The sequence below is a fragment of the Etheostoma spectabile genome, chromosome 4 (genome assembly GCF_008692095.1).
Source record: "Etheostoma spectabile isolate EspeVRDwgs_2016 chromosome 4, UIUC_Espe_1.0, whole genome shotgun sequence".
NCBI classification, from domain to species: Eukaryota; Metazoa; Chordata; class Actinopteri; order Perciformes; family Percidae; genus Etheostoma; species Etheostoma spectabile.
The window spans coordinates 7,826,468-7,846,143 of record NC_045736.1 but is presented as its reverse complement, the minus strand read 5'-3'; the positions used below and the strand labels follow the sequence as shown (position 1 = coordinate 7,846,143).

The 19,676-nt window shown below is 41.4% G+C and overlaps 1 protein-coding gene across 1 annotated transcript in view; it reads left to right on the top strand.

Annotated features, from left to right (window-relative positions):
- The window catches only part of gli1 (GLI family zinc finger 1), a 61,818-nt gene that overhangs the window by 27,309 nt on the left and 14,833 nt on the right, over positions 1-19,676 (top strand). Inside the window, exon 2 of the mRNA XM_032513933.1 lies at positions 19,272-19,381. Within this exon, the coding sequence (XP_032369824.1) occupies positions 19,311-19,381 (71 nt within the window). The 5' untranslated portion in view covers positions 19,272-19,310. The remainder of the gene's footprint in view (positions 1-19,271; positions 19,382-19,676) is intronic.

The window sequence follows — 19,676 nt, the reverse complement described above, 5'->3', positions numbered from 1 at the left end:
ACCCTCCCATGTCCTTTGTAAATCTCTTCAGCTGGTGTAGACCAGTCGGACTGCGACAAATGTGCTGACTACCTGTGGCCTGCGGAGAAAAAAATGAGGAAGGACTGTGGGACCTCGTAAAAAAAAAAAATCTATCGTAAGTGTCACCGTTTGGCTTGTCGGGAAGTTTACATGTGTTGGCTGTGGTGGCCTTTCGCTTTTACTCTTGGCACTTGTTGTGTGGTTACTTTTTGTAGTTTCTTTTCTTACTTATTTAAGCGGATATCACACTTGCAGCTCCTACGATAATATGCTTTTACTCTCACTTTTTCAAGTAGTAGTTTGACTTTGTCAAACCATTCTTGTTAAGAGCATCCGCTAATAAGTCAATGTGGGAAATGTGAATGACAACAGTGTCCCTGACTTGCACTGTCCCTCGGGATAAGCCACCACAATAGGAGCGCAACACTAGAGCCCTTATGCAAACAAAGTGTTCTTGAATGAAGGAGGCATTTAAAAATGATCGCTCTCCACAAACAGAATGCGACCCTCCTCTCTGTCCTGCTGTACCCCTCCTCCTCCCTAAACTCTCTCTTTTTTGTCATTCTCGCCTTCTTTTTTTTTTCCTCCCTCTCCCAATTCTCTTCTGCCCCCTTGCCTGTTAAACACATTTGGCCTGTTCTAAACCTGGAGTGACAAATACTCCCTTCCCCTCGTCATCAAAGGGCTATATCTGTGTCCTTGTTTTCTCAGAGCTTTTGAGGGCAGATCAATAGAGGATTGGTAAGGGGAGAAGGTGCTGCAGTGCTGGATATAAGTTGGAAAGAGGGAATAAGTGGCCAGAATGAGAGGAAAAAAAGAAGGGGGGACTGAGATCGGAGGTGGAGAGTGAAGTGATTAAAATTCATCCCACGGTGCAAACAAAAGGAGGAATGAAAAAGCGGGAGAATGCAGCAGAGAAGAGTGAGTGGGGGGGGGGGGGGGGGGGGGGGGGGGGGGGGGGGGTAAGAAAGATTTGAGGTGAAAAGAAGATTGTAAGCCTCAGCAGATCCCTGAACAGCCCCCCTCCTCTAAATGACTGCCTTCAACTCACAGCACAATTATCCTTTGAGACAACAGAAAACAAGGGAGGAAGAGAGGGGGGGGAAGTAGGAGAGAGATAGATGAAGAGCAAGAGCGGGAGAAGGAGAGAGAACATTAATTATTCGGCAGGCTTTTCCTCCAAAGATTTGCAGAGGCAGGCTGAACAGAGGGTCAACAATTGACTCAATTACAAGACAAACTCTCCAAGGGCCCTACACCGACACTCACTGCGGACCCTGCAGCTCTCGGGCAGGCTGTTTTTTTCTCCCCTTCTTTTCTTTGCCGGTAAATGTTTGCCCCTCTTCAGGTGCCCCTGGCAGACGCAGGAACTCCAGCCCTCAGCTAGACTTTAACCTTTTCAGCCACTGAATGATTTCCCTCTCGGTTCCCCGTGAGGAGTTGGAGGGAGAAAGGGGGCAATGGAGTAAAGAGGCAGAAAGAAGGGCTAGAAGCTTTCTCTTTGTCAGGCTTTATAGCTGGTAATGAATAAGAAACGTCTGGTGACCTAAGAAGACTTTTTTTTAATTTTTTTTTATTTTTTTAAATCGCAGGTGGAATTTTCTCTTTTAGTCGGCCTCGCAAATTGGTTAAAACTCTTACAGACGGCAAAAGAATTAAACAAATTCAACTAAAATTCAAAAGGGATTTCACGTTTACCACATTACTACATCAACCTTAGTTTACTGTGTAATGTTACTTAAGCTGTTTTACAGTTTATCAGGGCACACAGTAGGTTTGTATTATTACTACTACACTGGCGGTTTCCATTCTTGCAGTCAAACCCTGTCATTTGTGTTATAAAGAATATAATCAAATACTTGAGATATTTCAGAAATGATTTAATAATGCTTAAAACAACTTAAAATGGTATTCTATTGAATGAAATATGCGTATTAGCATGTTCTATAGGCAATAAACAGATACATGCACTGGAATTATTAACGTTATAAATAAAAACCTCAAATTCAGAAAATAGAAAACGCTAAGGGATTTAGTGTTACACTTAAAAATCACCACTCACAAAAGAAGCAGCAGAAGTCGAGATACTGACTTTTAGTAATTGAGTTAAATTCCAAAAACACTGGATCCAACATAGATAGATAGGTAGATAGATGTTTATTGATCCCAAGAAAAATGGGAAATTCCTGTGTTACAGCAGCAAAATCAGTCACAAAGCACAAAATATAAATATAAATGAAATACTAGGAAAAATATACATACATACAATATACATGAAATAATAATACGAATAAAGTAAAAATAACAAATATTTGAATATGTATAGGATGGGGGAACAAAAATGTGCAAATGCTTAAATAATATGCTAAAATGTAAATGTAAATAAACCAAATGTCCAGGTTGCATTAGTGCAGTAGTGTGGTGTCCAAAAGTCTCATCTACCACCCAGAGATGACATGTTAAAAAGTGTTATTGCTTGTGGAAAGAATGATTTTCTGTAGCGGTCCGTGCGGCATTGAAGCTGTCGGAGCCTCTTAGAGAAGCTGCTCCTCTGTTGGACCAGTGTGGGGTGGAGAGGGTGGTCAGGGTTATCCATGATAGATAAGTTTGTTCAGTGACCTCCTCTCCACCACAGCTTCCAAAGTGTCCAGTTTGCAGCCGATCACGGAGCCAGCCTTCCTGATCAGTTTGTTCAGTCTGTTTTTATCGCTGGCTCCGATGCTGCTGCCCCAGCAGATGGCGGAGGAGAACAGAGCGCCAGCCACAACAGACTGGTAGAAGGTCTCCAACATCCTGCTGCACACGTTGAAGGATCTCAGCTTCCTCAGGAAATAGAGTCTGCTCATCCCCTTCTTGTAAACAGCAGTGCTGTTGATCTTCCAGTTCAGCCTGCTGTCGATGTTGACACCTTGGTATCTGTAATCCTCCACCATGTCCACGTCACCTCCCAGGATGCAAAGGGGCTGCGGAGCCGTTCCCTTCCTCCTGAAGTCGATCACCATCTCTCTGGTCTTATCTACGTTCAGCAGCAGGCAGTTCTTACCAGACCACTCCACAAAGTCACCCACCAGTGCCCTGTACTCTCCCTCCTGTCCATCCCTTATACACCCAACAACTGCAGACTCATTACACAAATTTCCCATAATGCAACTTAATAGCGTTTTTCATTAGACCCTCTCTGTCTCCTGGATGTACACTTTCAAAATGCACACAGTCAGTTTGTAACACATGGTTGTTAAAAATGTAAAGTCTCAAGCTAACCCTGATGACGTCATCAACATTGTAATAACATTCACATCATTAATATGTGAGGGCTAAATGACATACTTTTTCTTGCCTCAACACCTGCGTTTTCTATTTACAGTGACACTGTTAACAAATGAGAACTTGTGGGAGTGTTTACTATTGTTCCTGGTGACCCTGCATTGATAAGGTTAGACAATACAGTGAGGAATGGGATTTCAACAATAGGTCTCCAGTCTCTCTCTTCTCAGTCAAAAGGACTGCTCAAGCATAGTGCCGCTCAACACTGTTCGCTCTTCTTCTCCCTCTTTTTTTCGGTTTCTCTTCTTCCATCAACTCGCTTTTCCGTCACTTGTTTCTCTTTGTCACAATCATTTTCTCTACCTCTGTCTTTCTATCCCTTCTGATTCACTCCATCCCTCTTTTGTAAAGAGAAAGGAGAGCATGAATACCACACACAGACTGTGAGTCGCCCGCTGCACAGCAACATTACTGCCGCCAGATTTTTCTCATTTCAAGTGAATCACTTCATACCACTATTTTTTCTCTCTACAGGAAACAAGTGTAGAGGCTTAAGTCTTCCTGCCCTGCTCTCATCTTTAATTTCCCCAACGTCAAATCCAAAAGCTGTTTTCATGCAATTTGTGTAATGAGTTTATGTAATTAGTTTTAATATCTCAAGATTTGTATCCCAGGAAATGATGTATACATGGGTCCTTAGGCAGGGTCCATGTGAATGTCAACGTTTCTTTAGATAATTTTATTCTTGTGTCTACTCATTAAGAACTTGTTTCCTATTGTACTGAAAAGGTCAAGATGTATTCTAAAATTTGACTAAAAAGGATCAAAAAGCTACATAAGGCAACCTAATCAGGTCTTAAGCAGACATTTATAAGTTATTGTCTTGAATACTATTTAAGACAAGATAAAACAATTCAAAAACAATACATTTACTGAACACGAGTGCATTATACTGTTTAAAATCCAGAAAGTTTGGTTTGGAATACATAGTTTAGATATATAACTGCACAAGCCATTAACTCACATCGACTTACATTATTGAATACAGTATTGAATATAATTTTGAGGGCATTTACTTTTTTCCCCTGATATTCCTGTTCAGTGGAGAAATGACAGTAAATGTGGAGAAAAAGGGAGGGAGTTATACACAACCAAAAGGTCCTGGCCTTTAGCTTTAAAAGTAGCCAGTTAACTTTAGTTTGCTCTTGTTGTGTATAGGAGTTTAGGAGACTAATTATTGGTGTTATTAATGTTATGTTTCAGCATGTCACACCTTAAAAAAAATGTATTTAAAAAAGTAAAACAAGCAACAGCCAAAGCACCTTACATAAAGACATGTTCCTGCTTTTGGTCCCCAATCTAAGTTAGTCATATTATATGGGAAAGATTGCCACTGCAAGTGCTCACATCAGACAATTCACCCTCAAAACACTCTCCCCTCTGTGTTATTCAGCACCAACTCAGATGTAGGGCTTTCAGAAAAATCGGATTTCTCCACTTGATCATGACCATGGCTGTTTAGGATAACTGCATTTACAAGTCTCGTGTTGTTTTTGGTCACTCCTATGCAGCATTTAGTATATAAGGGACTGACTCGAGAAAAAGTTGGGAAATCCAACCACTTGTCGACAGAAAAGTCGCTGTTCAGCAAACGCTACGTAGATTCACTTTAGTAACACTTACATTAGTGGTTTTAATTTTTTATTGCAAACTGTATTGTAGTAGTTTTCTTTTCAAATGTGAAAGGACACATTATCCCATACAGAACGGAGCAAGTAAGGAAAGCTCCAAGTGCCTACAAAATAAAATTGCCTTACCTAAAAGGGACTGATAAAAAAAAAAAAAAAAAGTGTGTGTGCGCATGCAAGCAAAACCAGAGCGGTGATTAGTTTGCATTAAAATAACTTAAGGCAACAAATCAACTGGCTGTGCACTGGATGTGGGTGAGGATTTTAAAAACACACACACACACACACACACACACGAAAAGAACTTTACAAATGTAAGCAGTATATTATATTGACCCAAACGCACTATATTAGTGATGCGTGATACGATCATCCAAATCTGCATGTAGGTTTAAAATCATCCACCCTCTACCCACCTGAAGGAATTATTTTCTCTGATTCAGAGACCTGCACGGACCCTGTCTCGCTTTTTAAATTATGTATTGTATTAATGTACTAGTGTTGTCTTTTACGATTTCAGTACTTTTAAACGTTTCCATGGGCACAGTTACTGCAGCTATTATTGTGGGAGATTTAAGCAGCAAGGCTAAGTAGGTTTAAACTTGACCAAGGAAATGCAACGACACATTTAGCTTCTGAAATAACCATAAATGAAGCCGTTTCTCAAGCATCACTTACAAATTAAGCTGTCTGTCCGAATGCAGCTTTGCTATGTTCACATTTTAAAGAACGTTTGTAATATTTTCATCGTTGAACATGTATTATTTCACCCACCCGTTACGTGCATTTTAGGAATTAGGACGTCCTTCATGAAGGAGTGCTGAGAACGATTTTGGGGTCACAAGCCAAAGGTTTGGGAAGTTGAGGATGTACAACTTTATCACAACAGGGAAAGACCCACAGACACAATACAATTATTAAAACCACAGTTTAGGTTTTCCCCTCACATAAACTGTTGCACAAACTTGTGAATTGAAAGATGTATGAGGAACTTCAACAATCTGAACTGAAGCAGATTTAAATTGATTGCAAAATCAATCTTTAAGTTAGGAACACATTTTACAAGATTTTCTAATTGTAGTTGAGGGACACCCTGCACACAAAGTGTTATCACTAATTGTATTTCATCACACAATGACAAGATTTCAGACTTTCTTTGGATTCTTTTGAGCAGCCACTTTGCAGAAGTCGTCCACCAATTGTTTTATGCTCACTTATAGACACACACCAAAAACCAAAGGACAGAGATCATAATCTGGCTGTGGAAAAGGGCTTAATGTGTGAAGTGGAGGTGAGCGTTCATGCAATTTGACAGTCTTTGCAGGACTTTTGTTTGTCCATGTTTGTTTGTCGCATCAGTTAATTATCGTAAAAAGTATCACCGTCAGTAGATGTTATGATTAATTTATTAGGTTTCTGTGCTGTGTAATCAGAGTAGCAACAGGTAAATGAGTATTATCCAATGTATGAATCGAAAGCTGGCACAAGGTTTTACTACACAACACACACAATTCATTAGTTCTTCAGGAACAAAAGGAAGAAAACACTATGCTATGCATGCCACAAACACACATGTGATATGAATGGGTAGCAATGCCACAATAATACAGGAGAACCAACCCTCACTTTAAATCGACAGCAAAACACAACAAAAGAAAGTTTCAAAGCATTAAAAACTCATGCAACATTTGCAATGAGTTTTCTAGGCTTCAGATGAGAAATGTTAATGTAGATAAAACAGTGAAAACACAATTTAACAGTGTATGTGACGTGCAACAATGAGTGCCAGTTATCTACTAATACAAAGACGGGGCGTCATCAACTTGCACGTTTTAGCCATGGAACCAGTGATGTCAGATGCAGGGGGAGAACAGATGTAAGCAAAGGTTTGCACTGAATTAGTTTCCATACAAAGCAGACAGGTTGAAAAGCTTAATGCAGACCACAAACACTGATAGCAAATCAGTGCAGTACAGAAAATGCTACAATCTATAACCCAAACACATATGGACCTAACATATTTCAAAAAATGCAAGTAAAAATAGTTTGGTGTAGCAGGGCACCTTTAACATTCTGTCAAAGACTGGCCAGATGAAGATGTGTAATCGTCTATCAAATGATGCAGTTTACATCAGAAAATTGTAGATGTTTTCAACATGGCATCATGACTTTGGGTAAATATACTGTAGATGCCAACTTTCTTAAGCCAGGTGGTGTTTTATCTGTTTGTCTATGCTATATACAGCTGGCTACACATACACGCCACTTAGACTGTTATCCACACTGGCCATGTTATTGCGAGAAGAAAGCTAGGGTTGGGATTAGGAAAAGAAGAACGGGGTTGGCTTTAGTAAAAGAAGAAAGCGACGGTTGAGTTTAGGACACGTGACGCGGTTGGGTTTAGTAAACGAAGACTAAAAAGAAACCGACAGTGAAAGTCCTCTCCTATCCACCACTCCGACCAACCTCCCTATGCAAATTGCCGGCGTAAATTCACACACTAACGCAAGGTAATGTAAGTCAATGGAGGCCAAAAGTACGCGTCTTGATAACACGCAAACAATGGTTTCGAATTGGTGTGTCATACATACGCCATTTCATGAGATCAGTCTGATGTTTTGCAATTACATAAGTTTTCTGCCCTTTGTGCATGTAAACACTGATCGTATCTCATCCATGAGGAAGAGGCTCCCTCTCACTGTGTCTCAGCCCTAAATTCCAGTCTGTATCTCCATTCAGTGCTCAGTGATGCACAGGGAGCACATGCACACACACCGACTCTCTCTGCAGACTCAAGCATATAAAGGCAAACTACACACGAGGTTCACTCATTTACACAAACTGCCTCACATACACTGAAAAAGATACATAGAGATATACAAACACACGTATACAAACAGAGACGCAAACATGTAAATAAGAGGGGCACAATTTACATCAGCATCTTGTACCCACACACAAAAGGTAAACGAGCTTTAACCTACAATCAAAGAAGCCGTCCACCATGAAAAAATAACATTGTTCTCTATGCAGCCGGGGAGAATGCACAGGGACAGTCTACAAAGTGCAACACAGAAAAAGGTGCTAAAAAAGTATTCAACAAAATTATACAGTGTAGTGTCACCAAAATCACTTATCACATATCAATTGTCTCCTTTTCATTATCCTACAACAGTTTGGAAACACACAAAAATTATTTTTCCATTAAAATATTTATTTGTGTATATGCAAACAAATGATGTACATGTTTATTTGCATATACACCATGTGGAAACATTCTACTTCTAGGCGGGAATGCATGTACTTAGGGCTAGCCACTTGTAATCGGATTACTCGGGACAAAACCAGTTAAGAACAGGGCCCGAGAGACATAATGTACTGTTGTAGAATCTTCTTCCCCTCCCTCTCTCCCTTCTGTAGTGAGCATCTTTTTATTTGTCGCTCTAATAATAAGCTCGTAAGCTATCATGGCTGGAGCTTGGCACAACCGCAGCTTGGCGTCAGTCAGTCTTGGGATCTCAAAGATGTAACCCTGTGTGTGTGTATGTGCATGGGTGTATGTTTATGTGTGCGTGTTGTCTGCGTTTGTTTAGTTTGTAGACTCCTCTGGACGACCATGGCTCGTCTCTTCCTGACAGCATATGATCCTAAACCCAGCCAAGCCTTTCATTCGTTCAGGGAAAGTGTGTTTATGCTTTTGCGTGCGTGTGTGCGTGCGTGTGTGCGTGAGAGTCACAAGCTAAGCCCCAAACACCAACTCAGGGATCCCAGCCAATTAGAAGCTAACACAGGCCCGGATGTCTTGCCCCTACCAACATCTGGGTATTAAACTAAACGCCTGCGATATATTAGTTATGAAGTCAGCAGCTCTGAGAAAGACCACACAGAAGAAGTGCCCATTTTACTGTATGTTGCTCTGTAATTTGGTCACTGTGGAAATGGATGAGGTTTGTTTAATAAATGGCAAGCAGAATGAAAAAGAACATAATTTTCATCCTTACGGTTTTGTATCAACACATCGCAGCAGTCATCAGTTTGAATTTGATTTATAGTTTACTGCAGATTCCTAGTGGGCACACACGAGTTGTGGATTGAGATAAATGAGCCAGGAGAGAAAACGCACACACACACACACACACACACAGGTATCAAAATGAACAACAACTGTAAAAAAAAAGAAAGAAAGTAAAATGAACACATTAGGAAGGTGGGGAGAGTGAATAGGGAGCAAATACACGGGAAAAGAAGGCGGTAAGAAGGTGAAGCGGAAAGTTGAGGGAAAGCACAAGCGTGAAAGTGATGATACAACGTATAATTATCGTATGATACAATGACCCTTGATCAAGGTGTATACTCAGACACGCTGCTGGGACAAATTTAAATACAGTTGGAATTGCCTTGCCATATTTGTAGTCTTGATTATTCAAGACTTTATCAGATTTGTTTTGTTTAAATTAGGAAATATACAAAAATGGCGGCTTCTGTTTTTCAATTGCTCTGGCACAATTTAACTTTCAAAAATATTACAGTAAGAACACATTAAACACTATGTATTAAGAAGTGTGACCCCACATTACTGAAAAGTATAACTTTAGTATATGAATACTAATGAATTGCATTCTATATACAAGTTGGGATAGTCATTGAGAACACAATAGTTACAAATAGGAAGAGCAAGTTTTTATCTGTTGAATTGTGTTCATCTATCTTCTCCATCTTGCAATTTATCTAACCATCCACCAATTTGTTAGTCTTTCCATATAACCACATGTTTCACTGCCAGTCATTGTATTTACAGTATCTGTCTCTCAGGTTGACCCCGACTTTAAAGCCCCATTTTGAGCACCTGGTAGTAAAATCCGATCTGAGTGGACAGCTCCAAGTACAGGTGAAAACTCACTCAGGACACATTGAGATCTGATCAATCTGACCACATGCGGAGGTGCATTCTTATTGCAGTGTGTACTGGTGTGTCCTTGGCCAATATGTGTTTTGAATATTATCATCATACTGTTGGTGGTTTTGTTTCTGTGCCGCCTGCTCTTATATCCTACCGGCCGTCAGGAGATCTGTGCCGCACGGTTGCCTGGAATAGACAGCTGTCATAAAACATCCCCAAATTATTCATCAACGTGTACGTTATTTTTGCAGACATTCCTGCTCTTGCATTGCAACTACAATTTATTATATTTATTAGTCTCGCATTGGCAGACCCATCTGCACCATGTGGTGTTAGTTCTGGAGAAAAGGATGGTCAAGGAGCGGCCGTGAACAGTTTAATTTTCTATAAATTCATCACAACAAAAGTTTGCGGTTATTTTGTTACTTAAAAGCTTTTATAATGAAGCAGCAAAATCACGAAATGTTTGACCTTCATCAGCAGTAACTGAACGACTCATAAGCGATCATGAAATGTAAAATAAAGCAGATATTGAAACTTAACTTCAAACTACAGAGACGTACTGAGAGCTGAACACAAACGTCTTTCTCTACTGCACAGTTCCTGGAGCTGTCAGTAGACATCCTTACGTCTGCACACAGACTGTGGGCAGCGCATTTTCATTACCAATTGTACATTTCTAATGTAAGATTGATGTAATAGGAACCACCCACACACACACACACACACACACACACACACACACACACACACACACACACACACACACACACACACACACACACACACACACACACACACACACACACACACACACACACACACACACACACACACACACACACACACACACACACACACACACACACACACACACACACACACACACACACACACACACACACCGTGTTTTTTTGCATATACGTAGCAAGGAAGTGAGATCCGACAACAAGTGGTCACTTAGGACGCATTTTGAGACACATTTCACTGCCTGGTAAAAACTCCCGTACTTAGAGTTGTCCACTTGTGATCGAATCACTCAGGACAGATGTTAAAACCAGGTCAAAACAGGCACTAAATCTATACATTTGTACAGCATCCTCCCTTCCTAAAACAAAAAGCCCAGTAATGGAAAAAATTAGCAGTCATCAAAATCCACATAGCTTTGTCTTGATTAATCCAGCCCAGTTGATTTCATGGTTGTGTTGTCTGTGTCTTGTTTCCTTTCTGTGAGAGGCTCTCAGAACTGTGGTCTCTGTGTGCGTCTGGTGGCCTGCAGGCCTCGTCGGCTGCTGTCGCTGTTTGGAGCGGCTGTGCAGCGGTTTCTCCCACACACCAAATACAAATACACAAACACATCCCCTCACATAGTACACTGGCTAGGTCTGTCTCTGTCTTTCTCTGTCTCTCTCAGCCACACACATGCGTTTGGTATCCGCCCCCACACGCTCTCCCCCCTCCCTCCCTAGAGCTCCTCTGTCTCCCTTTCCTCCGTCTCTTTCTCCTCACCAGTTTTCCACCTCCTCTCTCTCCTCCCTCACTTCCAGCTGTGTTATACAGCTAAGGAATATAAGTAGCAGCAGGCCGGCTATAAATATCGCCTGCCCACCCAAGACTGTTAGGATTATTATTTTTCTTATAATCACTGTGGTCTTGCTGTAAACCGAACAGATTATTATCTGGTTTTTGTCCCTGTGTCAATGTGGAACAGCCGGCTCCAGTGAATTTATGCCGAGGACATTTTCCTGGTGTCGGGGAGATGTTTGACTGGGGATGATTTTCAAGGCCTTGATTTGTAGTTTCCCTCTTTAGTTTACAGTGACAGTAAGGCCTCAGTGGTGATGGGTAGAGTGGACAAAAACACGAGGAAAGATGAGTATAGCTGCGGAAGGATCGGAGGAAAAGAGCAACAGGCAGCTGGGGGACGTTTGGGAGTGCTGGTGAAGGTGAAGAGGAGTGCTAAGTGTGATTTACAATGACAAAGCTCTGTTCTTCTTTCCTTGAAAAAGGGGGTTGGGCTCCCAGTTGTTTATAGATGAAGCATTTTCTACACGCTGCCTTGGTCTACAGCTGGGAGCCAGCTGTGTGAATCAACCTCTCCTCATCTGCTTTATCCATCTATCCTTCTCTCCTTTTTTCCTCCCCCCGTTTCCTCCGCTTCTCCTCCTTAAAAGGAGTTCAAAGAAATATTTGTGGTCGGGGCATTATCTACCTGATACACAGATATAGTAGTTGTAGAAAAGAAAAAAAAGAGGGGAAGACAGGAGTTTGATGTTACTTGGTAGACAGAGAGGGGAGGAGAAGAGACTGGAGGTAAAGAGAGGAGGGAGGAGAGCAGGGTACAGGAAACCACAGGTATGTGCAGGATGGCGGGTGGGTGGCCTGGAGAGAGGACAGAGGAAAAGTGGGATTGTGGAGGAGTGAAAGAACAGCGAGTTATTGGTCGAGTCACGAGAAGGGAAACACTCACATGTCCTCTTGATAGGGTTGTTGGTTGAAATCACCAAACCGATAAATGTTAAACATCTAACTGCCTTTGAGAAAGCAAAAGCGGCTCAGCGGCCAGCAGTACAAAACTGTGCTTGTACAGGCAAATGAAAACACAGAGAGGTGAACCACTCCTAATCTTAAAACAAACACTATCAAGTCACTGACTGATCAGGCCAACAGTTACAAAGGTGGTAAAACAGTAATCATGAGTGTGCAGCAAAGGCAGGGTGTTGCTCAAACAAGGCAGCTTTAGTAAATAAGGGCACCCTTGGCACCAAAATTAGTTGTTTGGTAGTGTATTTAGCAAGTATTTTACTCCCCCCCCCCCCCCCCCCCCCCCCCCCCCCCCCCCCCCCCCCCCCCCCCCCCTCTTCTCTACACCCTCAGCGGCTGTACATGATGTACATAACCCTATTTTCCTCTGCAACTGCTGCTCCTGGCATAACTTTTCATCACGTTGAAAAAGAATAGCTTTCAGCTTTTACCTTAATAAAACAAAGTTCACAAAAAGTTCATCAGTTGCTGTTTTCTGCTCTGTTTGCTGTACTCCTTTTGTCTGTGCTTGGTTTAGCCCGGCTCACGGTTCTACTGTTTGTAGTCATGTCGAGCCGCTGCTCTCAAGCCCTGATGTCTGTCATCAGTCACTCCGGCTGTGTAGCAACAAGGGATCAACTTTTCATTCTGCCATTTTGACAAGGTGAGAACCCCAGCAGTGAGACATCAGCACCACAGCTTCCTCACACCACAGTTTACAGTACACTGATACATGAGGTGTGAATCAGTGTGGTTAAAACCTGGGTTATGGTGTTGACTGTATTCAACCACAGTGGTAGTCTAGTAAACATTAGTTTAGGGCTTCTTTCTCAACATAGCTGCCAAATGACAACTTTATAGTCTTCCCCTTATGAACCCAAGATCCTTAGTAGTATTGTTGTCATGTGACTGTCACTCATTTTAGGGCTCATTTAGGAGGGTGTCCTTGACATCAAGATGTATATAATGTATTCTAATTTAGTGATTTAATTTTATCTTTATTTTAACGAAAATGCATGCACAACACGGCAGGCAGAAGGTTTGCATTTATTTGAAACATTTATGTCCCTTCTATATATGCAATACTACACCTAAAGTATGGGATCGTTAAAAGTTTGTATAACATAGCTCAAGATGCAAGTGTCAATGAGTTAAGAGGTAAAGCATTAAAATCATTATAACACAATAGCAGTGAAAGTCAATAAAACGTGTTCACCTACTCACAGTGATGCTTACTTTTGTTTGGTATCCATTGAAATTGTCTGTTTTGGCGTATAAGCAATTAAAGCTGTTTAAATAAAACTCAAAGTAGTTGTTTAAGTAGATATGACATTAAGCTTTGCTGCAGCAGGTCATTAATAGGGCTTATTGTACATTACAGAGATGTCTCCAGGCCTGTAGCCTTTCGGTGGTCACACCATTAGCCCCCATCAAATTACAGCAGCTGTGAGGAATTCAGAGAGTCTGAGTAAAAGGGGTAAAAAATACGAGGGTGGGTGGGGAAGAAAAGCAGGGAAGGAGGAGAGTCTGTGTTGGGTGGGGGTTACAAAAACAAAGCCAGAATTTAAAAACAAAGTTTACCACCGAAGGAAAAACAACAGGGCTAGACAAAGTTGGTGGGTGAGGAGAGAGAGAATTAAAAGAGGAAAAAAATGAAAAAGAAAACGAGGTAGAATCTGGACTATGGTTGGCTGCAGGCCCAAGCCCTGCCTTTATTCCCCCCCCATGCTCAGTCTCCTGCCCTAACACAACAGAATCCCCCACAAACCCAGCCACATCAGGGACGGCTGGCTACATTATAGCTGCCATTATCGTCTCTCAAGTCATAACAGCCAGAGAACACCCACCTCGACTGCAGCTCTGCCAGGAGGGGGAGGGGCGAGGGAGAGATCGCAAGAGCAGGAATGAGCCAAGAGAGAGGGAATGAGGGAGAGGGTGGAGACAGCGGGGGAGAAGAGGGGGAGAGAGAGAGAGAGAGAGCAGGAGATAGCCAGAGATAGAGATACAGAGCAAGGGAAAAGGCAGAATGAGTGGGGGGGGGGGGGGGGGGGGGGGGGGGGGGGGAAGAAGGGAAAGAAGGAGAGGGTGGGATAGTTCCAGATGGGTGTTTACACTGCACAACATGCTCCAAAGATGTGTGTTGGGTTTGATAAAGGCTGTTTTTTGTTGTCTAAAGTAATCCTCACATTCCCATCTTAGCGCAGAGGAGAAATGAGGTTAAGAGGAGAGGGGCTGTCATTAAATGCCACTTTCTACATTGGCTAGGGAGGGAGGAGGGGGCGATGTGTGAGTCCCAGTTTAGTGTTACACCCAAGAGTAAAGGAGTGTAGAAGCAGAGTGGAGCGAGTCCAGATCAGGCCTTTTGTCTGACACAACCAGTGACCTGTGGAAATGTCTGTCCTCTCTGGAGACTTCCTCAGAGGGGAGGAGGACTGAAGCTTAATGGGAAAGTCACAAATGGCCAAACCTGTGCAAGAATAAACAATGTTTCTCTTTGTATACCAAAAATACTAACTATCACCTGAGACCTGAAGTTTGTGAGAAAAATGCATACCTAAAGCCATTAGATAAAAAGTCACCTATGCAGTTGAAGCCCTGCAACAAGTGGGTTACAACATATGTGAAGCTTGTTGTGTTGATTTGCTGATTAAAAGTTAAGCTAATATTACACTTTATCATCAGAAAGCATGAACACACTTGCTGAGCCTTGTTCCTCTTGGTTTCATTAAGTGAGACAGTTTAACTTTTAAAAGATTAAATAGTACATAATTTCTCTTAATAGACATCCTTTACCTAATTCAGTACTCAGGTGTTGCTGCTACAGCTTTACTTTGTTTGGTATGACTAGCTTGGTGGCTAATGTTAGCAAACTTTGATTAGAGTTGTTAGAATGAGTCTTTTCTACTTGAGCTACCGTGTTATGCCTTGGTGTGTAATGCGTTAGCACTGACGTCCTGTAGTAATGCAAAACATCTATCTATAAAATGCACGAACGTCTGCCCGTGTGTGTCTCTGTGTGTGTTATGCGCATATCTCTAGAACCGTTAGTCCGATAGGTCTCACGCTTGACAGGTGTCTTGCTACGGGCACGAGTAAGTACAGTGACGTTGTTTTGATTAGAAATACAAAATATATTGTTAAATATATATATATATATATTGAAAAGAAAAGAACACACATTGGTTTTTGCCACTCTAGACGCTGGCCACTCCCCCTCTCACACTGCACACAGCGCAGGACCAGACACAGAGGGTTGAAGGGTCTAAAATGTGAACACCTCAGGCCCACAAAAATGGGGGGGGGGGGTTGCTACATGATTGCTGGATATACCAAACTTACTTTTTAGAATATAAAGTAATCTCTGAGATTATTCCTTCACAGCGGTGTGCAATGTGGGAAAAGCTCAGAGCTGAACCGGGCAGATAAAGCACTTTTCTCACTCTCACACACACAGTCATATTTTGTGATTACATTCTTAATCTGCACATAAAGTGGTTTGGGGTCCTTCTTTAAGTAATTTTGGGGTTAAAATTGGTTTTGACGAATTCTACAAGCAGCAATACTGTAGGCCAAGCAATCGGCCCGTTCCAAACAGACACATTTTTAATGGGCACTGCACTAGTAGTGTAAATAGTGTACCTAGTTTTTAGGTTCTAGAAGAATATGTCAGAAATGCTGATGTAGTTAGCATCAGCTTTTGCTGGATGGTGAGTCTTCACAGTGCAGTGGTTGGGTTTCTGACAGTAAATGAGTAATAGACCATTAGGGATACAAAAGGTTTTATTTATTGGTGGTAAGCTATGTTGGTTGGGTGAGTAATAAGGTAAGGCATATAATAGAAATGTATTAGGCTACCAGTCAGGGCTTCTCGGCTCATTGAAAAATATCCAGTAGGCTAATATCATCTATCCAGTATACCTCCAACTTAAAAAGCATCTATGAGTTTGTCTATCTGTAAAAATATTACAGTTCCTGGGAGCCATGCTTTAAAAAGGCACATTTTAAATGGTTATGTTTTAGAGGTCCCTTTGGTGTCTTCATAAACCATAAATTTGATCTTTCAAAAGGTTTTTGCATTTTTTCTTCTTTTTCAAATCAGGATAATTTTTTTATATTATTTTGTGCCAATTACTAATACATTCATGGCCTGTTTTGTCACACCGATTTTATCATATTCCTGTGTACGGTTGATGATGTTGAGGAAAAAGCAATTTAGAGGTGTCTGGCTTTTAGGTGTGGCTTGTTTATGGGGGTGGTGATGTTACAGGCTTGGGAAGCTGGAGTGTTTGAATAGAGAGGTTTTGGGTGTAGAAAGTGGCTGGACATCCTGTCCTCATCCTTAGCCCTTTGGTTCCTGCCCAGCTTGCTGTGCCGCAGCAGAGCAGACTTGTTTAGTTAGCAGTTTGATTTATGGCCTTGGGGTTTTTAATATGCTTCTGCCCCATCCCTTAAAACCCAGCACCACAAAATTACACTGGGGAGCAAACTCTGAGTTTCTCATAAGATATTGACCTAAAATAGCACAATGCCATGGCACCTGTGTCAGCAGCACCATGCATATATGAAATATGTGCTTACATCCTGTTCAAAAATACATACAGTATATCAAACATGTTCACACACAGTAGATTGGTGCATTAACGCATGCATTTTGCACAGTTATACTGGAATTTATTGTTGTTTGACGTTTTGTAAATAAGTTCAGTATAAAATAGGGGGGTACCAAATAGTTCTTCTAAGCTTTATTTAGAACATTGACATTCAATTTGTACATCAATGTTAGAAATCTTGATTTCAGTAACTGCACAAATGTATACAGTATACAAATTAAATATGTAAGTGTAATTTCTAGAAGACAGGAATGGTCAGACTTGCTAAACACAAATTCTGTTGACATGTTCCATGTTTGGGTTTGCTTTACGGTAATTCACGGGATAAGAGCATACTCTGTAGCCTAACATGCAAATTAATTGCACAACACAGATGAGTTTGTGTACACAGAACAGTAACACACACATGCTGCCTTGCTCCCTGGAGAAACACTCACAAACATACAAATTCCAGCTTGCTTATGAGCAGGTGGTCTCATACATTATTTACTTTTACTCTGATATCTATCACCATTTATCATGTCAAATGCACTAACACACACTGCAAACACACTTATCCCCAAAACTCCATTCTCATACACACCTCCCACTGTGGTTAAGACAGTACAAACTGCTTTGCTGTATTCACAGTAATACTCACTCTTTTACACACATTCTCCGCAGACTTGGTGGCCACTGAATTGTTATGCTACCCCCTGGCAAGACTGACAGGTGTGCCAGTGAGTGAGTGCGAGTGTGTGTGTGGCTGCCTGGCCTGGACAGGTGTGTCAGTGAGTATGTGTGTTTGTGTGTGTGTGTGAGTGAGAGAGAGAGTGGCTGCCTGGCTATACCCCCTTCTTGGTATTTATGAGTTCTGGACAGCTGAGGTGCTCGGCGAGATCTCTATTTAGCGCTTCCGGCTAATTATCATACACACATCCGAAGCAGCCGCCCACATCATTTAGCCACTCGCTAACTTTGCGTATCAAATCCCCCTGGTGGCTTGCGGGCTTAAATAGGTCCCTACTGCCCTTTTAACACTTGTGCTACTACATAACAGGCCTGGCAACCTGTTACACTCCAACCACAGAGCTTTAATCTGCACTGGTCAGGAGCTTTCCCAGTTTGGGGGCGAGCACTTGTCACATGAACAGCAGCAATGAGATATTTGGATTCCCCGTGCATGGCAAGGATTTCATAGAGTTAAAGAATACGGTGAATAGATATGAAAGATTTGTTGAAGTCAGATTTGTTAAAAATGATTAAAAAAAGAATTTTACACAAAAATGTTGCAATAGGTCTATACATGTAATTAAGTTGATTTGACAAATGAAGATTTATGAACACATTTGTTGGCTTTTTCCATTTGTGGTAGCTCTGACATCAGTGTGTGCAGTCATGTTTAGGTCCTAATTACCTGTGTAACCGTGTAACAGCCCACAGTCCTGACTATTAGTACCTGCACTGATGTGGTTGGATGTAATGAGCAGGTGCTTGTTCCCAAGAATTACCTTACACATGCACTCCTGCTGAGAGATACCATCTCAATATAAATGTCATACAAAAACGCTTTGTTCTACTTTCATTTCTCCGTTTGTGTTGCTAACATCAAATAACTATTTGTTTTTATAAGCGTTTAGGCAAAACCCAGATTTTCTTCTTCTCTGTCTTTTCCTCGGTGATCGCTACTTTTCAGGATGGAAAGGTGCGGCAGGTTTTTAGTGTCAATCAACAGTGTTTGAGGTGCATTACGTTGTTTAGAGAAGAGCTATTACAGCCAAGCCCACTGTTGTTGTTTTTTGTCACAGGGTTTGTGTAATTGTCAGGAGTGTTTCAGAGCACATTACTGCCATCACATGAACTGCTTTTAAAATCTCTAACAATTACCTGAGCTGAGAGTTGTATATTCCTTTCTTCAATTCAAGTTGCCATTTAGGTGACATTAATGTTTACTGCAATCGAATGCAAGATTGTATGTTGTATTTTTACTATTTTTACATTATTTCTATTGTGGTTTTTACATTTCTACTTTTACTTAAGTAATGGATTTTGTTCCAGCTTTGTTTAAATTAAGTATGACTCAAGCTTTTCACAGAGAGCTTGTTTTGCCTTTGAACGGTTTGGCTGGATTTGGTCTGTTATTACCACCCTACATATTCTTTTTTCTTTCCCCGACCACAATTGTTTTTGTTTATTTGCCTTTTCTTTCTAGCGTTGTTTAGTTTGGTGGGGTTTGTTTGGGTTTCCTCACTTCACCCTAACCGTATCCTTGTCTTTGTGTGACAGGTCCAGGGTGTACGGGGAGCAGTAGGTCTCGGAGCTCCAATGCCAGTGGACATGCAGCCACACCAGGGGCTGTATCACTATGAGACCTCACCCAGCCAGCCCTCCAGGGGGTAAGACAGTAGTCTGGCTGCATTTTAACCTCCATTTCTCATGGTGAATTCCGCAACGGTTTAACATAACAGAAATAAATGGAACAGTTCAACTTTTTTTTTTCATATTTGCTTTCTCTTAAAGAATAAAATGAAACTTATTTTATCGATGAGAAGAATGACATCACTTTCATGTCTAAAAGTTAAAGGAGAATTCCGATCGATCCAACACGTAGCTCTGTTGTTTGTAAATTTGGAGTTCTGTCAGTAGAGAGAAAAACTAAAACAATTGGTGCTGCCTACACCGTGTTATCCT